We start from the raw sequence: 21,907 nt of genomic DNA, 5'->3' as shown, positions 1-21,907 counted from the left end.
GCATAAAATAAAAAGAAAAGAAATTACTGAATATATCACCAGAAATAACATGCAAGGAAGCAGAACAAAATGGACATTCTTTTTTATAAGTTGTGTATTTAGGGGCAGAGTGTTTGTTTCCAGTATAACACACATGACTTTTTGTCCCTGGGCAACTCTTTCAAATATGTAACTGTAACTGGCATATATCTTAAAGTCTGTTGAAAAAAAAAGAAGAAAAGGTGTCCTCTGTTGAAAACCAAAATCAACCTTCAACAGACAAAACATGTCACAATCAGGTACACTTCAAAGGTGTTCTGCGAAATCATGCTGAGATGGACAAAACATTTGTCAAAGTCTGATTATAAATGTTGGCTTCGGAAGATGGAAGCAAATCTTCCAAGTCTATTCCATATCCAACATTTTTACATTCCAAGATATTGGCATCTCCACCTTGAACATAGTTCTAATTTGAAAAGTTAAAAATAGCATCACTTATTCAGATCTTGACCTTAGTTCAGTTTCAATGTCACAATGAGTTGGGTTTTTTTTTAAAACAAGAAATGGGTTGTTTTCTTCTAATAACTGCTTGGCTTGACAGAAAGTCCTTGCTGTAGAGAAGCAATAGCTTGACTAGGACAACAAGAGCTTTCAAACTAGTTTTAACAAAAGGTCAAGGTTACAAGGCCTCAAGTATAACTTCAACGAGTCATAAAGGGCAGACTGCTTTTCTTTGTATCACAAGAGCTGCAGAAAAAAATATATGGCTTCACCATCTTGTTCCTATATACAGAACCTTTTTACATCAAAACAGCTCAAATGTTGAAAGGGGGAAACAAAAACTCTGAACTGCATATCTTAAAATTGAGACAGCCCATTTCTAAGGCCACAGTGACAGAACACTAGATCACACTCATTTCTCTTTCCCTTGCTCGTTAATAAGTAAAGTTTGTACATATACCTAAGCAAAGACCGACCAAAAAAAAAAAAAAAAAAAAAAAAAAAAAAAATATATATATATATATATGTATATATTATAGATATTGATACAGAAATATATATATATATATATATATATATATATATATATATATATATGTTCTAGTTGGAGGAAAATAATTAATTTCCATGACTTCTGTGTCTTTCAATCTTTTCCATAGATGGAACCAAATGCAGGCAAAACAGTTTCTGTTGTATATTGGTAGGCTTTCACACTCTGTTTAATCTTATTGCATCTGCCAACACAAGGATGTGATGTGCAAGACTCAACATCCACTACATCTGTCATGACTAATTACACAGGCTAAGATATGTTGCTTTGTCGTTTTCTTGGGTTATGTTAGATAAAAAAAAAAAGAAAAAAAGACACAAACTCTGATGAACTCAACACCATTTGTAACAAACATGATGAGATCATTTATGTGTGCTTTGTCAAAGTTCTGTATAGCTAGCCCTGGCTTGAGGTATAATCTACACTGAGAATACGGCTATCAAACTACACTGTAGTGGAAGAAAACAAGTGCTTGAACACATTACTGCAAAAATGACATCGCAAAGATGCTTTAAAAAGGGGTAGTTCAAATGGGTGTAGGGTGGGGGAAGAAATTTATCATAAACAAATAACTTATATGATAAACAAATACAGAAAATTCAACTTTCATTGGCAATGACTGGAATCCACTGATTCCCCTGTTGGACAAAATCATTTCTTGTGCTACACTGACTGGAGTTTCATCAGATGTCACAGTAATGACAGAAAATGTACCACCCCAGTACCCAACAGACATGCTTCAGTTACAATATCATGAAGTTGCCATCACTGCAGGAGAAAGTTACAGTACAACAGTTTCCATAAGCTGTCAGTCAAGAGTGAAAAAAGGAAGAAAACACAGCCCAGAAATAAACTGGGGAAAAAAAGACGAAAGCATAACCAAGATTTATAACACAAAAAAGGGGAAAACAAAAACAAATCCATAAATGCTTTTTGTAGCCTGTACCTGATTATTTTAAGAGACACAGAAGAGGTCAGAAGACAAGGGGGCTCCAAATTCAAAACAGAATACCCAACATGTCTCCCCAAACAGTGGTGGATGAGGCATGGCAATGTCAGTAACTGAAGTGGTGACTGCATTTGGAATCCAAGTAAAGTGTCCAAGCTTTTAGGTTTCATCATTCATTTTTTTCTTTTGCAGCATACCCTCAGGAACAAGTGCCATTAAAAACATGTGCTGATTGCAGATAACCATGTCGATGACATTAAAATCACTCAGTGTTCCATCAACCGCTACAAGGTGGACATGAACAACAAAGTTGCAAAATGGATCAATCAAACATGAACTTTTCACCAGATGTGTGGTGGTGGACTTTGCAAGGAGTTGCCTAAAAATTCATTGGAATAAAAACTGCAGAATAATAAGAACCCACGGCAACAAAAGGGTCGCTCCTGGCAAAATTCTGTAGAAAAATCCACTTCAATAGGAAAAACAATTAAAACTGCACACAGGAAAAAATACAAAAAAATTGGTGGCGCTGTAGTGTAGCGATGCGCTCTCCCTGGTGACAGCAGCCCAAATTTCACACAGAGAAATCTGTTTTGATAAAAAGAAATACAAATATAAATACAAAGTACCTGTATGGAGGAAAACAGTTTTGATGATATATAAAGCCCGAGACTTGATAGTGTGCTAAGTACCATATACTTTTATGAAAGCCAAACATTCAGTATTCTTTCAAATGCAAAAACAGGCCTTGCACATCTTTATATATCAAATGTGTATCAGAAATCTGTTCATTCAGTAATTATATCAGAACACATGTTTTTAATGATTGAAATCAATACCAATGACTGTTAAAATATTCTCTTTGTTGGTTCTGGAATATGTTTGGAATTAGATTTCCACTACATTTGATTTGGTTGTTGTTGTTTTCGTGTTTTTGTTGTTGTATGTTTCCAGCTTGTTACCTCCAGGCCTTGTCTTTTTAAAAAATGTTTAAATTTCAAAATGTTTGAAATATTGTTGTTTTTTAAGTCCTTCAAATATAAACACACATGATCTTCATTTTATTTTAAACTCTTCTCAATGACACAATGCCAGCTGTTGACAAAATAATACAATTCAATTCAATTAGCGAGTAAACAAATACAGGTATGCAACCCTTTCATTATCAACAAGAAATGTCGCAAAAATTTAAGCTTTTCTTCGGTACAGCAAGTGGGCTTGTCATGAAAAAAATTCTGAGGCTGAATATTTATGTCACTAGTGTCAGTTACGACATTTTCTATCTATTCTAGTGATTAATGCATTTTCAGGTCATTCAATTGTTATGCTATATTGTGACATAAAATAACAAGAGAGGCAAGGCCTTCAATACTCACTTGTGATACACTTTTTAAAAAAAAATCTAAATGTTAAAATGTGTTCTGTATTTGTTATTATAAAGCTTTGGGTTAAAAGAAAAAGTAAAAAAAAAAAAGTCCTAACGGCAGATTCGAACTCCGCATGTTCAGCTGAGAAGAAACTGTCTTACCCATTACACTATCGTGGCTCCTTAACTGACGTTCAAAAATATAATATTTAAACATGCTTTTTTAAAGGGCGATAAATCGATTGCGGTATTCGCAGTGAGAATGCTGTTTAAATCATATTATTCTGATGTATCTTGGGCATTAAAAAAATCTTTAAGGGCAATTAAAAATTCTTTTTAAGTCTGCGGTAAAGGAGACGTGGCTATTGCCGCAATCACATTGCAACATTTAGCCATTTTCTCTGGATCTAGATAGATGTACAAATTTCAGTTAGTTACACCCGGTTGACACGGTCGATTCAATTTCTCTTTTATGTTCGTTCTAGTTTTATAGTTTTAAAGTTGTTATGAAAATTGAGCATTTTGTTAAACTAATAACACGTAGAGCCAAGTACAAGTACTTCTAAACGTCTTATGAAGTGAAAAGTGACTTCATTTTGAGAAAAGACTGAAAATTTTTACATTTCATCAGTTCAAGGGTATTAACTCACATGGGTTATTATTTTTAACTGTGAAATCCGACTGATTCTGTGGATATTTTTATGGCAGTTTGGGGCATAATCCAGTTAAGTGATGAGGCATTCACAAATCTTTCTCTGAATAAATATTTAAACGGTCTCGTTCTCCAACTTTCCATCACATGTTATCGTGTATTGTTGATTGTATATAGGATTGAACGGGCAGGTCAACAACTTGAAACAAAATGGCGTCGTTCGCGTTCACAAAGAATATGAGCACACGCTTTGAATGTGTATAAATATGTGTACCCATCTGATATTTGCCCATGACCTTCAGGGCTCAGCCAATAGATCTATAAAGTACACTCATCGTATTGATTTTAGTATTTTCTGAAAAAGACCACTTGGGCGAATGAACATACTGAAAGCCCTGTACACTGAGAGTAAAGCACACAAGCTTTTTACGTACTGAGTATAATTTCAAAATATAATGTTTAAGATGAGAAATATCAGTTTAAAGCAAATTAAGTCCCCTAGCATTAATTACAGAGTAATTTCCCTTTTTTACTATCTGCACCAAAACGTTTGTAAAATAAATATAACTTCCATGCTTAGCAAAAGAAGTGCCTGTTTGAGCAAAAAATGATAATAATGACTGCTCTTGTTGTTGTGTCAGAATATCAGGTCAACGTGCCAAGTTTAGAGAATAAAAAAATATAAATATAACAGTAAATGCAGTTGGCATATAATTTGGCTTCTTTTTTAATTTTTTTGTGCCCATCCCAGAGGTGCAATATTGTTTTAAACAAGATGACTAGAAAGAACTGAATTTTTCCTATTTTTATGCCAAATTTGGTGTCAACTGACAAAGTATTTGCAGAGAAAATGGCAATATTAAAGTTTACCACGGACACACACACACACACACACACACACACACACACAACTGAACACCGGGTTAAAACATAGACTCACTTTGTTTACACAAGTGAGTCAAAAATGTATTATAGATATTTCAAAGCTTTCATTACACAGCATGTCGGATTGCACACACACAAAAGACCATAAACTGTCACAAAATAATGATCATTATAAAATTCTAAGCCAGAGACATTGTGTACTCAGATAATGGAACACATTTAATCAAATATAATTGATGAAAACCAAACAAAATAATGAAGTTAGCATTAGGCAGTATCATATCAAACTCAAATCTCAAAAACAGCGTACAAAAACAGAAAAATAAGAACAGGTAGAAGACACTTAGCCTATTGCCTTTCCAAGTTCAGCAACCAAATTTGTTTGACATTATTTGTACACACAAAAACTCAATCACATCAGAAAAAAAAAATCCACTAAACTTAGTTCTAGTCATCTAAGGCTCAAACTTTAAGACTAAATCAATGTTAGAATGATCAGCTGCCAGTTATGACGACCTTGTTGGTCTCCTGGTGTTTTAACTTTAGTCCTGCCACCTGGTATATATATATATATATTTTTTTTTTTTTTTTTTTTTTTTAAACCAGCAAGCCCCAGTTTGTTCAGGTTAAACAAGGAATCAAGCTGATATGTGTTCTATTGTTTTCATTGATTCATTTTGTTACTCTGTTCATTTATTATTGTAATAAAAATGTATATGCGTTCCAAGTCATGTGCGTGTGTGTGCATGTGCATGCATGGGCTTATGTGTGTGAGTTACTTGCTTTATGACACCTTCTTTCTCTTGCTTTTAAAAAAATATATATTTTTTTTAAACTTCACACAAGAAGTTTAGAACCATATACTGAAAAGAAGTGAAGAACAAAATGAAGGAGATTAGAAGAACAGATCAAACCAAAAAAAAAAAAAAAGTAAGAAAGAAACAATGAAAATAAACAGAAAAAAAACAACAGAAGACAGCTGCTATGTCTCACAGCAGTACACTGAAGACAACTGTATGAAAGTCCAAACTTTATATTTCACAGTTACTCATGCAAACTATGTGACTTTTTTTTCTTTTTCTTTTTCTTTTTTTTGTGCCTTCGGGTTTTGTAGCTGTATGAGTATCATTTAAATGTTTGACATACTCCGATCACCACTTCTTAAAAACAAAAGTCTTACCAACCAACAAAGTCAGATTGTCTTCATGGAGTTCATTTCCCAATGTTTGAATTTGAAGGTATCCACAATTTGACAAGTTCATGACTGACTAAAGCAGTGTTGTGTATTTAGATTATATTCTGATTTGAGAGCTGGAAACTGCTCAATCACTTCCAAGCGTTGCTTGACACTGGCATTTCGATACAACTAAGTGGAAATTTCCTATTGTAGTTCACTAAATTCTGGGGCCAATCTAAATGATTACTTTTCTGCACCTTGCAGAGTAAACAAATGAGCAATTGAATGCAGCATGTAATCAACCCTTCTAGTCAAGTGTTAGGTTTAAAAAAGACACTTTCTTTTTGAAACATCACTTTAACATATCTGAGCCTTCTCTGGTCATAGACTGCATTTGATCTTCTGCATTAGGTCTGGAGATATATTGATCTGGGTGACTGAAGAGAAAAAAATCTCAACCCATAGTCTATCACATACTGCCAAGATTTGAACCATGGATCTCTCAAACCTGTGGGACTGTAGTCCAATCATCTAACCACTCAGCCTGAAAACCCATTAGATGATTTGATTTTACTGAGAATGATATAACATTGGACTGTACACATATGTACTGACAATGTCTCTAGCCAGTCTGTACTGCTACAGACACACAACAGAGGTAGGTAGGTCTGTTATTGCTTACTCAGCTACGTGACCTAAATGCAGTGCAAACATGTTAAATAATGCCTATTTACAAGTCATCCTCAGCTAGGTGGTCTAAATGCAGTGCAAACATGTGAAATAATGCATATTTACAAGTCATCTTCCCAGAGGCCCTAATGTGCATCAAATGTCACCAAAAAAATTGAGGAAACACCACAAGGAAAAAACACTTTATGCCATGCCCTTTCTCACTCCTGTGTGTGCTATTGGTTCAGATGATAATATACATTTACTACAAATAAAAGAAAACCAAACATTTTTCACACAGCAATGAAAAGCAAACAAACATGAAAAAAAAGTAGATAGAAATCAACAGATTGAAATCAAATAGGATCAAGCAAAGATCTTATGTATAATATCTGACAGACATCTTTACATGCATACATGATTACAATGTGAGACAGAGATTCGGTTAAGCAGATATGTATGTCAAAAATTTTGCACATGCACATGAATTTTACACACTCAATCTTTTCTGTCCCCCACCCAAATTTCTTTCCTTCTTACATCTGTTAGTGTAAAAATATGGAAGCAAATATCCAGTATGTATATGTGAATGTGTGTGTGTGTGTAGAGTGTGTATACATTCTGTGTGTGTGTGTCTATGTGTGTGTGTGTGTGTGTGTGTGTGTGTGTGTGTGTAGAGTGTGTTTATATTGTGTATGAGTGCATGTGCTTGTGTTATGTGCACGTACGGGGAGGGTGGGTGGGAGAGGAGATTGTATGAAAGTATATAGCTATCTCAGTTTTTAATTGCTATTATCCTTTTGATAAGAAAAAAGGACCAGAGTTATCATTTTCCTTTTTCATTTTCTTTTATCACAACATAGGTCTGTCATACATCGAAAGCATCTGAAGTGGACTGTCAAAACTCAAACTCATGAACTGTAACACTGACAGGCATCAAAAGTCACTTACAAGCATTATATTCAGCATTTTTCAAACTGAATCAAAAGGGCTGTTGAGAACTGACTTGTTATACATATTGCTCTTGATTTTTTTTTTTTTTTTTTTAAGGGGGGGGGGGGGGGTCCTTCTTTTCTCTCGTTATTTTTCTTTCAAATCAACAATGTTAGTATTTCTGTATTGATAACTGTTTGTTTTTGTTGTTGTTTTTTTCACTAAACTTGCACAGTAATATAAATGTTGTTACAACCACTGGATTATTATGCCAATCAAGTCAGCTTGATTTCTGCACTGCTGTCGACAGTACAATTCACCCAAGTCAGCTGATTCGACAAACTCAACAAGCTCAACCATATCTGTGAATGCCAGTCATGCTGTCAACAGTAAAACTTTTGCATAAGACATAGATGTGTTAACTAAAAAGGGGGTGGGGTACATATTCAAATTGGTCTGCACTACTGTCTCAAGAGACTGGTCAAAAAGGCAACATGAGAAGAAGAAAAAATATCAGCAACAAAAAGCTAGAGTGTTTAAAGTCACTGAAATATGTAACATCTGGTTTGACTGGAATCCTGAGTTGAAATAGACTGGACCCATTTCCCTTCTTCACTGAACTCTTTCCCCGGTTTATTTCTCAGGTCACAAAAATTGATGATCATCCATAAGATGTGAAAGAATGGATCTGACATATTTTCCTATCATTTTGAATATTCATAATGCGTCAATACATACAATTACACACATATGCATGCACACATGGACAGACACTTACTATGTCCTAAAAAGCCTGGAATCCATCTCAAGAGTGCTATTGTGATTATACACTGGTGCAAATACCATATCTTATGTTCTTTTATTTGATTCAAGGACATAGAGAGACGAAGGTGCACACATGTGAACACTCAGGAAGTATGAAAGAGATGGTGCATGCCAGCGAAGGAAAGAGATTTGCATGTGTATGAGGGAAACAGACTATATGCATGCCTACCCATAATAGTCATATTTGCATGTGTGCCTGCCTGTCTGCATGTTTATGTCCCTGCAAAGATGCATGGGTAAGTGTGTGTTTTTTTAGTTCAGAAAAGCAATTGTCATAACATGAGAGAAAGTGGCAGGACAGACAAAATAAGAGACAATTCCATTTGATAAAGTATCACGGTCATTATTTCAAAACTATACACTGTTTGTACTCTATATAAGCATCAGCAATTCAAACTCGGGTATATACAGTTTGCATGTACAGCAACTGCATATATTTATGTACAATGATATCACAATGTGAAATATACATGTCCTCTCAGACTCCTTGTCATCCGTTATAATAGGTCATCTGAACCCCAGAACCCTGATAAATCTCTCGAATAACTCTGTCTTCCTCTTTTCCCATGCCCCATACACTATCCTGGCTTGACTGTAATGAGTTTATCTTTGTGCAACAACTTGTGCATAGGCAGGGGGAGGAGAGGGAGACTTGCTGTGGGAGTTGTCTGGTTGGACGTAGGGTGGAGGGTGTCCAGAAGGATCTGAGAATGATGGAGGTCCGTGAGACATCATGGCAGAAGATGCAGCAGGGCACTGAAAAACAAAGTTAAGAGGCCCTCATTACCATCAACATTAAAAATGTAAATATTTCTACTCTGCTCCCTCTAATGAAAACATCCCGGGACCCCATACTCCCCATAACCTCCCCCCTCCCCCCAACATACACACATACAGAACCATCATCCCCCATTCATACCCTGCGCTCCCACACACACATGCTGAACTATCAATCCTCATTCATCCCCCACCCCCACCCCCACCCCACACACACACACATAAAAATTGTTTAGAGTGAATATTCACAAAAATGGTGTATTCGGTATTAAAATTATCAGCCACTTATATAATCTATCATCAGTTCTTAAAAGTAAGTGTAAGTGACTCAATTCTCATGGACTCACAGTACATGCTTCAGTTTCAGTTTCAGTTTCAGTAGCTCAAGGAGGCATCACTGCGTTCAGACAAATCCATATACGCTACACCACATCTGACAAGCAGATGCCTGACCAGCGGCGTAGCCTAACGTGCTTAGTCAGGCCTTGAGAAAAAAATGGCAGTGGTGGGATTCGAACCCATGTCTCCGAAGAGACTGGTGCCTAAAACCAGCGCCTTAGACTGCTCGGCCAAGCTACCGAGATAACATGCTTCAGTGTCCAATGCCACTGACAAAACATCTTGTTTTACCATTTAAATAATATGAACACATCAAAATAACAGATTTTGCCATTTTTTATTATTTAAAACAGATATGTCATACTGTCTATAAACTACAAGTTAATAAAACTAATTAATTTTGCAAACCAAAAAATGTCATTTATTGTAAATTTGCTGGTCCAGCAATAATATCAGATACTTAATGACATATGTTACAAAACTAAATTTCCAGAATATCTCAACACACCTACAACCTCTTGGGAATCTGAAACCATGCACAAGCACAAACACACACACACACACACACATATATATATATCCTCTTGCATGTGCAAGCCCATCTCACATACATAATATACACTCACACACTCTGTGACTGAACTGGCCATCGGTTCAACACATATACCCACACTATGAATGAAAGTGGAATCCCGCTGAAGACGTGTGTATGTATATCTGCCAATGATCAGACTGCTGCGGCTTCTTAATCTCCAAATGCATGTGCACATTGACAACAGGAACAAAAAGAACAGCAATCCGCACCTACAACAAAGCAGAAACCATACTGAAAAACACACTCAGGTTACAAACCTTACATTTGGATCTACTCAACATCCTGAGTAAGCAACCTGCAAACATTCTTACTTCTGTTTCTTTTTTTTTTCTTTTTTTATTTCCCTTTCTACTTCAGTCACTGAAGTCCAAAGTGCAACCTCCTGTGAAGATAGAAATTTACAATTTTGTACAACTGCTAGTTCATTTTTTACCCGAAATGTTTGCTGCAGTAAAGATGCCAATTCTGTTATAACTTATATAAAGTCATTATTATGTCCATAAATATTTCGATCGTATATTCTGAAAGGCCTTATCAATTAGTATAATGATGCCATGCCTGGTGTCCACAGAAGCTAAGTGCCTAATAAAATACAAATTCACACACACACACAAACATGCACACACACACACACACACACACACACACACACACACACACACAAACAACAACAAAAAAACCCAATAGTAACAGCCACAGCCAAAACATGTTGATATTAATTTCTATGACTTTTCATAAACACGCACACATAGGCTCACACCTCCACAAACATGTACATAAAACACATTCATATATGTATATATTGTGTTTTTACTTACCAGAAATACCACATATCCCATACTTTGTATGATTTACAGCAGAGATTATAACCACAGCAATACTCATCATCAGAACATCTGAAAGAAAACACAAACTCAAAATGAATTTCTAACATTAATTTACCATAACACTGAACACAGATGCTGTCAAGATGCACTGCGCTAGCTACCCTTACCAAAGTTATAGAACAGACGTTACAAACATGATATATACTAAGCTGCATGTTCACAACCATATTCCCTTTCTTTCTTTTGTTTTTATGTATGCAATCTATGTGCAATGCACTCTACATGTATACAATGCAGACTGCAGCATATATATTTGTTCTCATCATATGTATCTTTAACTCACTCAGTACGGCCAGTCCTCTCTTCTCCTCTACACAGACCCCTCGGATGTCCAGTGGGTGTCTGAATGACTCAACCTTTAGCTTCCGTCATAAGAATTGTGGTATTCTTTGTCAACATTCACCTCTTAAGTATAAGAGCCTTCCTCTTGCAATATTTTGATGATGGTAATTGGGGTGAAACGCCGTTAACGTTGTCTCTTTCGCCGTTCGTATGGAGAGAGTTAATCATGCTCTTAAACCTCTCCGGTGCCCCATGACATATGCATCCGCAAAAATGCTTCCCTATTTGTCCCATGACGTACATATATACATCAGTGTCATTTCAGGATTTTTCACAGTTCTATTTTAAAGTTGATGTGTCCAAATAGCCACCTGTCAGAAAACCTGATATATGTCTACTTTAATCATCTATCAGAAGCAACAGTCAGTCACACTCTGTATGATGATTTCTGGATGTTATTGTCAATACCCCCCTCATGATGCTTTCAAAACGGCATCCGACAAATCACAACCCAACCCCAGTAGCTTGAAACAGCATGTGTCACAACAAAAACATTGAGGTTTTGCCATCCAAGATGTTGCAAAAGTTTTACAAGTCATTGACAAGGATGAATTGAGTAGCTAGGTGTGGCTCATTTCATTTTATTTTCCATCAAGGCCTGACTAGGAGCATTGGGTTAAGCTGCTGGTCAGGTATCTGCTTCGCAGATGTGGTGTAGCTTATATGGATTTGTCAGAACTCATTGACGCCTCCTTGAGTAACTGAACTGAACTGTATTGCAGAGAGGAGGGAGGGTGTGGGTAGTTGAAGGGCAAGATATAGCCAGCAAAGGAGAGAAATCGGAGCAGGAGGTTGAGTATAGCTCTGTGGCCGTCTTGGTCATCCTCAAATACAAATCATCCACTCATTCAGGGCTGGGAGAGAGAACAGAGTGATGAAGGGAGTGAAGTGTTGGACTTTCAATCTCAGGGTCCCAGGTTCGAATCTCGGTAACGGCACCTGGTGGGTAAAGGGAGGAAATTTTTCCGATCTCCCAGGTCAACATATGCTAGTTCCTGAACCCCCTTCATGTGTACACGCAGAAGATAAAATATGCACATTAAACATCCTGTAATCCATGTCAGCATTTGGTGGGTTATGGAAACAAGAAAATACCCAGCAAGCACACCCCCAAAAACGAAGTATGGCTACCTATATGGCTGGGTAAATAAACAAAACAGTCATACACATATGGAAACAAGAACATACCCAGCATGCACACCCCAAAAACAGAGTATGGCTACCTACATGGCTGGGTAAATAAACAAAACGATCTTACATGTAAAATGTTACATGCCTGTCTGAGTGTGCATATGTGTGTGTGCCTGAAAATATTAAATCTGATTGAATGACACAGGCAATGAATGATGAATGCCCAATGGCAGCCATCAGTCAGCACTCTCCAGGAGACAACCTGTTGTGCAAATGACCCAAAGTTTCTGAAGCACTTAGAGCTTGGTCTCTGACCCAGGATAGGTGCTATACAATATATCCACATAATAATAATGTGTGTATATATATACAATTATTGTGTTGAATGAATGTATAACTATCTGATCTGATTTTCCTTTCAGAAAAGTATGGCTTATGTAGACTTTCTTGCTGTAGTTTGCATGCTATAGTTTTTGTTAATTATAACAAATGCAATCAAAGCGTGCTATACAATATATCCACATAATAATAATGTGTGTATATATATACAATTATTGTGTTGAATGAATGTATAAGAGACTATAACTATCTGATCTGATTTTCCTTTCAGAAAAGTATGGCTTATGTAGACTTTCTTGCTGTAGTTTGCATGCTATAGTTTTTGTTAATTATAACAAATGCAATCAAAGCCGCTTGGTGAATAGGAAGCACAAGTCAGATGATGCCCAGCAGGCAGCACTGAAGAGGTTAACAAAATGGAAAGTGTGACAAAAGAGATATTTTCAAAGTGGAGAGAGTGAGACAGTCAGAAACTGGGAAATGTTATTATGTCCCTAACAAAATTACACAAGATTATACCACAAAGTGACAAACAGAGCATTTACCCAAAATATTTTCATAATGATGTAAAAAAGCAAAACAAAACAAAAACAAAAAAAACCCTATCTAACATATCTAACATTGCATAACAGAACATTTCCCAAAAATATTTTCATGATAATATGCAAGAGCAAGAATAATGAATCTGCCTGGCACAAAATAATGAAAATATGAAACAGAAAGAACAGACATTGTACACATAAATAAAGATACTCACTTATCACTGTCACAATAGTAACCAGCGACCTGCACGAGAAAATCGAAAATTTTGTCATAACATGGACATGCACACCATAGAGCTTTTGAGTTCGGTACTTTATTTTATTTTATTATTTTTTTAAATACACTTAATGTCATTTTTATCTTCCTGCTATTATTATTACATTAGAAGTAGTTTTGTAGCACTATTAATAGCAGTTAAAAAGATTGCTGCACATATATATCAATGGACAAAATTACAAATATAAACTTTATAATTAAAGTGTGTACATAATTTATCTCCCTCACTGGCCTCAGTCTGTCTCTGTGAAAAACTGTTTCTTTTTTTTCGTCCAAAATTTGGACAACTGATGACATTGTTACAAGGAACTGTTGAAATTAAGCACAGTATAAAAAATGTTATATAAAATTTTTTTTTAAATAATTTAAAAAAATGAACGAGCATGTGGAAAACTGTAAAAACACCCTGATAACATTAGGCCCCATTGTCTTAGTTTCAAATCAGCTCGAGTTGTATCAGGACAATGCACAGGTATACAACCCACATTATACACTATTGAAAAGTAAGGAGAGAAATTAAACTGATGACATGGAAATCAACTGATGACGCAACCGCTTAATCAGCAAAGCTTTAATTGACAATTTGATTAATCAAAATGATCATCTGGAGCTTGATCCATCATGATCGCCCACGATCGAAAACGTTCTTTGCTGATCACATAGAATTTGGTTGAGGACACAATGGATTATCAGCAATGCACGTTATTGTTGTTGTTTTTTTTATATAACATGGATGCGTGAGAAACAAAGAAATTCATCCATTTTCCATGCAATCGAAGACAAAATTTACACTCACAACGCTAAAATACAATGTCATTGCACCCACTGTCGATGTTTTGACAGCCATTTTGTGACCTCTGACCTTAAACTAGAAGTGACGTCAGTGTTTCGAAAGATCGGAAAATGGAAAAGCAGGATCTGGATCAAAGCGTCGCAACGAACTCGGGAGATCGTGCCTTCATTAAAACCAAAACCAAAAATCTTTTATAAGCAAAAAGTAACATATTTTTTTGCTTGTGGTAGAAATCAACAGCTGGCAAGGAACTTTTGATGCACTGACAACTTCTTCCAGCGGGTTACATTCTATTGTTCTTTTTACAATAAAATGAGTTATAAATTATTCTGTTTTAGTTTGCTGAATGGGATTGCAAAACCTTCACTGTTCATAACTATTCTTCTTTCCACTATATGTTTTCTGAGTCTATCACTGTATGTTGTTGATATGACCATCTTCTGTTCGTCGTACTGCATGGTAGGTGTTGGGAACTTTTCTGGTGGTTGAGCTGGACTGATGTCTTGTTTACAAAGGCGAGAAGAATGATTTTGCGCTGTTCCTCCAGGGATGGTTGTCTCTGCTTTTGTAGCATCTGAGTCACACAGCCTTGGTCCAATCGGGTCTTTTCAAAACGTCTTTCGATCTTGAGACAGAGGTCCCATACCACGTACTGCACCACACTTCAGTTTTGAGTTTCAGTAGCTCAAGGAGGCGTCACTGCGTTCGGACAAATCCATATACCCTACACCACATCTGCCAAGCAGATGCCTGACCAGCAGCGTAACCCAACGCGCTTAGTCAGGCATTAAGAATGAAATAAAATAAAACTAAATAAATAAATAAATAAAATAATAAATAAATAAATAGAATAAAATAAAAAGAAATAAGTAAGTAAATAAATGAATAATAGATAAATACATAAAAAGAACTACTACTACTAATAATAATAATATTTATAACACTTCAATGTGGAGCGGACAATTAAGATCGAGAGACAACAGCCATCCGCTGACTCTCTGCCAGGAGGGCATGCACTGAGTTCCAAAGCTTACCGTGATCTCAAGAAGCAGCTTGAGTGTACGCCGCGGTCTTTTTCCGCAGGCGCAGCAGACGGATGTTTTGAATGTGTAGTCCATTCCAGGGGTCATTAATTCTGTGATCTGTACTCTCATGTAGGGGTTCTGTTGGACGTGTTTTATAAAACTATTCTATTCAGTCGGTAGAGCTGAGTAAGGTGATTGCTCTTGCTGGATTAGATGCAATATTTCTTGTCACTGAGGACAGTTCCCCAGTCTTTCGCCCGTTCTTGTTGTCCAGGTCTTAATTCTGTAAGATGTGCATGGTCTTGAAAGGAGTGAATAGGGGGCAATCATCCGTCCGCAGAGTGGAGCTGCACTGTGACGGACGTTTCAGTTACAGACTGTGGTAGATTGTGTATAGCACTGCACGGTGACAGAAAAAGCAGGACGCGAAATTGCATTGGGGGACACCGGCTTCAGTGATTGCACATACATCTGTTTCCTGATCTCCCTCAACTTGAGGAACCACCCTCATTAATTTTACCAGTGGGTCACTGAAGTTCTTGATCCATTTGTGAATGGGTCCTATGATCCTGTTGTGGTTTAGCTTACTACTGTATGGAGGAGCCTATCATGTGGTACTGTGTTGAAGGCTTTACTGCCGACTAAAATCATGAATTGCCATCAGTGTCTATATAAATTGAAAGGGTCGTGCATATGGTAATTAAGCCAGGTGAGTGTGACTTGTGTTTCTCAAGGGGCTTGTGGATGAGGTGCAGTGGCAAACAGGTCAGTGATATATCCGCGATGTTCGAGCTGTGTGCAGGCAGTGAGGTCAAAGACACTGGGTGGTGGTTTTCTGCTCTATATTTGTCGCCTTTCTTAAGTGAACACACTTAATCTGCTGACATCGGTTTGCCGTGTGATGGGTGACTCTGCAAGGGTGGAACAGTATTTTAATACTGACATAATGATGGTAAGTGGTGAGACAATGGTGTCCGCAAAAGATTTAACCCTTTCACCGCCAGTCAATTTAAAGTACAAAATTCCCTCGTGGTATTAACACAGAAAAAAAAAGTCGCTAAGAATAGCTGGGGTTTCCCTTTGCGATGTATAGAAAATGCCGGAGTCTGCACAAGTTGGGTCACGATTAAGTATGTGTAATTAAAATATGGCCTATCCTACCACCAAAAATTAAGAGCAGTAGGTTCATGGATAACAGACCAATGAATGGTCACTTTTCAGTGACATGGGTCCTCTGCCACGCCTGTGCATAAATGAGAGCTTGGCGGTGAAAGGGTTAAGGTCTCTTATGGTTGGGACCCCGTCTACATGCAGTAGTCCGCAGGCTTTGGAAGGATTCAGTTAGCAGGTTGACGATTCCTTCCGTTGAGATGTCGGAGTCATCGATGCTGGGCGGGCTGGTCCTGGCCATCGGACTGACGACGGAGGAGGTAGCTTTCCATCAAGCATCAGTCAAGCATCAGTAGTGAAGACGGACTGAACTGGTTTTGAAGAACGTTCGCTTTGGAGCAGCGGCAGTATCACACTTAAGTTACCCGGCCGTGTACCACCGTGTCTGTGACACTCGAAGTGCGAAGATTGTGTGTGTGTGTGTGTGTGTGTGTGTGTGTGTGTGTGTGTGTGTGTGTGTGTGTGTGTGTGTGTGTGTGTGTCCACGAAGTCTGCATGGGAGAATGCCTACATGCATGGCTCAAATCCACACAACCACCGAATCAACGTCCTCAGTAATGAAGAAGAAGAAAAGAGAGAGACTGTCACGGACGACATAATGGTTCCGCTGTTTTTTCTTTTCTTTTACGTTTATGGAGGGCCGGTGGGTCGCTGGATTATTTTTAGAGGCGGGTGTGTTTCTTATGCGCGTGCACGATGTTTTCTACTATCGTGCGTGTTCCCCTTGCGTTCGAGCGTAGAGAGAGATCGTGTTGTTGTGTCATGTTTTCTATGGTTTGTAAGTGTTTCGTGCAACTGAACGAAAAAAAAAATATATATAGGAAGCTGAGTGAACAGAGTGAGCGGAGTTCTTGTGCTTCAAATGCTCCTCGCCGGTTTGTCCCTGGCTTCACTCGAAGGGAGTCATTCCTTGGAGAAGGACGGTGGTAGAACCAGCGCTTAGCGGCTTATGTTCGTTTTTGTTTCCTCTGTAAACGACTTTATGTCCGCCAGTGGAACTGTTCTTCATCTGTGTTTCGATGTTAGTACCCGTTGTTCGTTTACGGAACACTGTGCGGTGGCCAGTGGGTGACTTTTGTTTTGTCCTGTCAGCGTTTCCCCAGTTGCCTGGCGCGTCTTGAGGTGTTGTGCCTCCGTTCTAATTGTGGGGCAACGTCACGTCGCTCTAGGTAGGAGCTTGTGTTCCAGACCTGTTTATGTATTGTTTTTCTCCGTCGTGGTTCATTGTTACGTTTGTATTTTCTGTCTCCTGTTTGTTGTGACTTTTCTTTTGTCATGGTTTGTTATTGTGAAAGTTATGAGCCTGTGAAGGGGCGATAAGTTGTCACATGTTGCTCAAATGTTATTGTGGAAATGTAAGGAATAAATATTGAAAGTTAAGAATTGGGGAGGAGCTACATTTTTGACATGTCTGTCTAAGTAGGAGTTTTCAATGGACGGGGGTAATTTTAGATATCTTGCTTTTTACATGCTCGAGACAATTTTATTGGATATTTTTTGTTAAGGTTTAAGGAGCTCATTCAACTAGAGGCCACGAGTTAACATCGGGAGTATATTTATGCTTGTAGAAAACAGTACTGTTGTGTATGGTAAATGATTTGTTTTGACATGTGAAATACTGGAAAAAAGGGAGATAATTATTAGTCTAGTTTTACGGCGGCGAGGCGTGCGGAAAAAGATGCCGGCAACCATTGACAATGTCATTCACTTACGTATGTTTTCCATAATATTTGAAAAAAATATCTCTCGAAATAATTATTCATCAGTGGTTTTGGGCTGCCAATGCGTCTTCCTGTGCGCTCCTCGCTGGGTGCCGACAGTTTTGTAGATGTTTTAGTTGACATGGTGGTTCCAGACCACCCGCCTCTCGGAGCCGGCGACGGATCCGCTGAGAGCTCCGCTGACGTTTTCCATACTGGGGGCCTGTCTTCCGTCCGCCAGTGTCAGCAACACTCCTATGTTCATGTGTTTATTTATTTATTTATTTATTTTTATCGTGGAAAACAAAAGACCATCCTGTGCTTATAGTGATGGTGGTTTGACATCTCATTTACCAGTGCCCTTGTGGTAAAAATGTGACAAGACGAAAGCTGTGGTTCTGCTGCCGTTTTTGTTGTTGTTGTTTTTTTGGGTGGTTGTTTTTGTTTGTTTTTTGTATGCTCTTGAATTTTTTTTTTATAAATTACATACATATATAGACATATACACACAATCATTAAATGCATTACATAATGTCGTTTCTGTGTGGGCTTGTGTTGTGGCGTCTGTAGTGAGGTATCTTGGGGAGGGTGCACGTCCGCTTTAGCACGCGTGACAGAGACAGAGGAATATAACTACATAATTATCTTCTACATACATACATTTCACATTTGTGGTAAAAGCAGTTGCTGTATCTTGATAGAACCAATCCAGGATGTCGTACAGTGGGCCTGTATGCCCCCTTTTTCGATCTGGAACATCAAGATCAATCGGTACATTGAATGTGTCGTGCATAACCAATTGAGGACCATGGTCAAGATCCGGTAGGACATCTGGTGCAGATTCAATATGAGAAACATTGATATGTCATGGCCAAGGACTGAGGTCCAGTTGGTCACTACAGCCGGACGTGACAGTAAAACTAGAAAGAGGTGGATGAGAAATAGCTTCATGCTATTATGCACTTAGGCTAATTGTTATTTGCCAAACTTAAACTATGTGAAGCTAAAAAACAACAACAAACAAACACAAAAACAAACAAAAACTTTGAAACTGACCGTGAACAGAACCCCCCACAAAGAGATGGCAAATTTTCACGTTGCCCCGCTGAGAAACTCAGACTAAAATGAATAAATAACTAGATTAATAGCTGAAGTAGAAAAGAAAGAAAAAGATAATTAAAAAAAAAAAAGACATAAATTAATCGATAAATCAATTATTAATCAATTAATTAGTAAAAAAAAAAAATCAATGACGAATGATTACTTAATTGATAAACAAACAAACAAATAGATAAAATATATAAATGAATGAATATATAATTGAAACTGTACGACTCTCTCCAACTTGGACAAGTTTCAAGTGCTTTAAGTAAGGTCCTCAGCAAATAAGCTGTTACAACCTTTGACACGATAGACCATTCAATCCTTCTTTCCCGTCTTCATTTTACATTTGGTATCAACGGCACTGTTCTCAACTGGTTCAAATCTTATCTCACTGATCGATGCCAGTCTGTCATGGTCAATAATTTCCAATCTGAACCTGTTAAAATCAAACACGGAGTCCCACAGGATCTGTTTTAAGCCCAGTTCTCTTGACACTGTACACGTTCTGCTCCTCTTGCTGAAATCATCAACCACCACAATGTTAGTCATCACTGATTCCTATGCTGATGACACTCAACTTCAGAAGAGTGATACCCCTGAAAATTGTCCTCGCTCTTGCAAGAAACATCTGAATGCTTCCTGGACATTCAAAACTGGATGACTCTAAATAAGTTACAATTGAACGCAGACAAAACCGAAGCAATGATAATAGGAACTAAGCAAAAACTCTCTTCCATCACAGCTGACAAAATCAAACTTGGCAGTACATCCATCCCTCTTTCCAGCTCAGTCAGGAACCTCGGTGTTGTCCTTGACAACATACTGTCCACTGCAAAAATTTATCAGTCAGACATGTCAATCCTGCTGCTGTCAATTGCGACGCATCAGTTCCATTCGGAAAAATCTGTCCACCGACGCAACATCTAGACTTGTCGTTTCTCTCATTCTCTCTCGCCTTGACTACTGTAACTCCCTGGTTCCATTGCTTGCTTCATCCATCAGTTCAATCCCTTCAGCGCATACAATACTGTGCTGCCCGACTCGTCCTCAGAAATAAAAGGTCTGAGCACATCACTCCTATTTTGCAACATCTCCATTGGCTCCCTGTCTCACATAGAATAAAGTATAAGATCAGCACTTTATGTTATAAATGTATTCACAAATCTGCTCCTTCCTATCTTTGTGGCTGCCTTCACCTCTACACTCCATCTCGCTCTCTACGATCGGCTTCGGATCCACTGTTTACGCATACAGTACCCAGATTCAAACACTCCACTGTTGGACGCCATTCTTTCTCTGTCTCGATCTGGACCTTGTATTTGGAATAAACTTCCTCTTTCGCTTCGTTAGGTCTCCGCACTCAGTTCTTTCAAGTCTGACCTTAAAACCCACCTCTTCACAAGATAGCCTCCCTCCCCAGTACCTCTTCCTTGTCTTCAGTTTCTTCAGTTTTAGAGTTATGCATGTGTGTGAATGCGGACTGATGTGAACTGAGCGCTTAGATTTATCTCTGCACAAGATTCAGCGCTATATAAATACCACTGATTATTATTAGTATTACAACCTACGGAGTACGTCAGTAGACTGGGATGAGCTTAAGAAAATCAGCTTGAAAGATCGAAGGACCAGCGGAGATGCTCATAAGTTTACAACTATACGGTCACACAACGTCAGTGGTCGCAAGAAGTTCCAGTACAAGGAACGGATGACAACTCGGGACACCCCAGTGATCAAGTTAAGAAAGATCCAAGAAAATTGCGGGAGTAAGCAACAGTCACACGGGAGCTGCGATATATATAAGAGGGTTTAAGAGGAACTCACAGAAACCAACACACACACACACACACACACACACACACACACACACACACACACACACACACACTATATAAAGAGAGATCTATACAGTCTACATATATACATCTATATCTATGTATATATGTATCTACACTGATGTGTGTGTGTGTATATATATATATATATATATCGGTTCTAGAATACTGTGTGTGGAGTACCACCATAAACTTCAGTTACAGCTTCAGTCAAAAAAGTATTTGTCTCAAACTCCGAGTCCGGCTGACATATTGAACTGACTGTTTCTAATTACTGATGAATCAGTCTCACAAGTTATCCATTTGTGGACATTGCTGACAGTATCCTAAGCTTTCAGTCTTCACAAAAGTATTTCATGTGGGACACTGTCAGGTCAAAAGCTTTACGAAAATCCAGATCATTTCAGTATATCAAATGGGACACCATCAACACGGAACTGAATAATCTCCTTCATCACCTCCGTGAACTGCGTGACAGAGCCATGCTGACACTTTGTATACAATTTATTCTCATGCATATAACTGAAGATCTGTCGTATCTCTCACAGAGAAAACTTCAAGTCATGCT

At 37.9% G+C, this 21,907-nt stretch overlaps 1 protein-coding gene across 1 annotated transcript; it reads right to left on the bottom strand.

Moving 5' to 3' along the window:
* Positions 1-1,089: 1,089 nt before the first annotated feature.
* LOC143301859 (uncharacterized) lies at positions 1,090-14,564 on the bottom strand. Its single transcript, XM_076616278.1, has 5 exons — positions 14,512-14,564; positions 13,654-13,682; positions 11,016-11,093; positions 10,274-10,406; positions 1,090-9,242 (listed from the first exon to the last, which is right to left on the bottom strand). The coding sequence occupies exons 1-5, from the start codon at positions 14,560-14,562 to the stop codon at positions 9,090-9,092; spliced, it is 444 nt and encodes a 147-aa protein (XP_076472393.1). The 5' UTR covers positions 14,563-14,564; the 3' UTR covers positions 1,090-9,089.
* Between the last annotated feature and the right edge of the window lie 7,343 nt (positions 14,565-21,907).

The sequence above is a fragment of the Babylonia areolata genome, chromosome 2, assembly GCF_041734735.1.
Source record: "Babylonia areolata isolate BAREFJ2019XMU chromosome 2, ASM4173473v1, whole genome shotgun sequence".
In the NCBI taxonomy this organism is placed as follows: domain Eukaryota; kingdom Metazoa; phylum Mollusca; class Gastropoda; order Neogastropoda; family Buccinidae; genus Babylonia; species Babylonia areolata.
The sequence above is the reverse complement of the archived record's forward strand: the minus strand, read 5'-3'. Positions and strand labels throughout refer to the sequence as shown.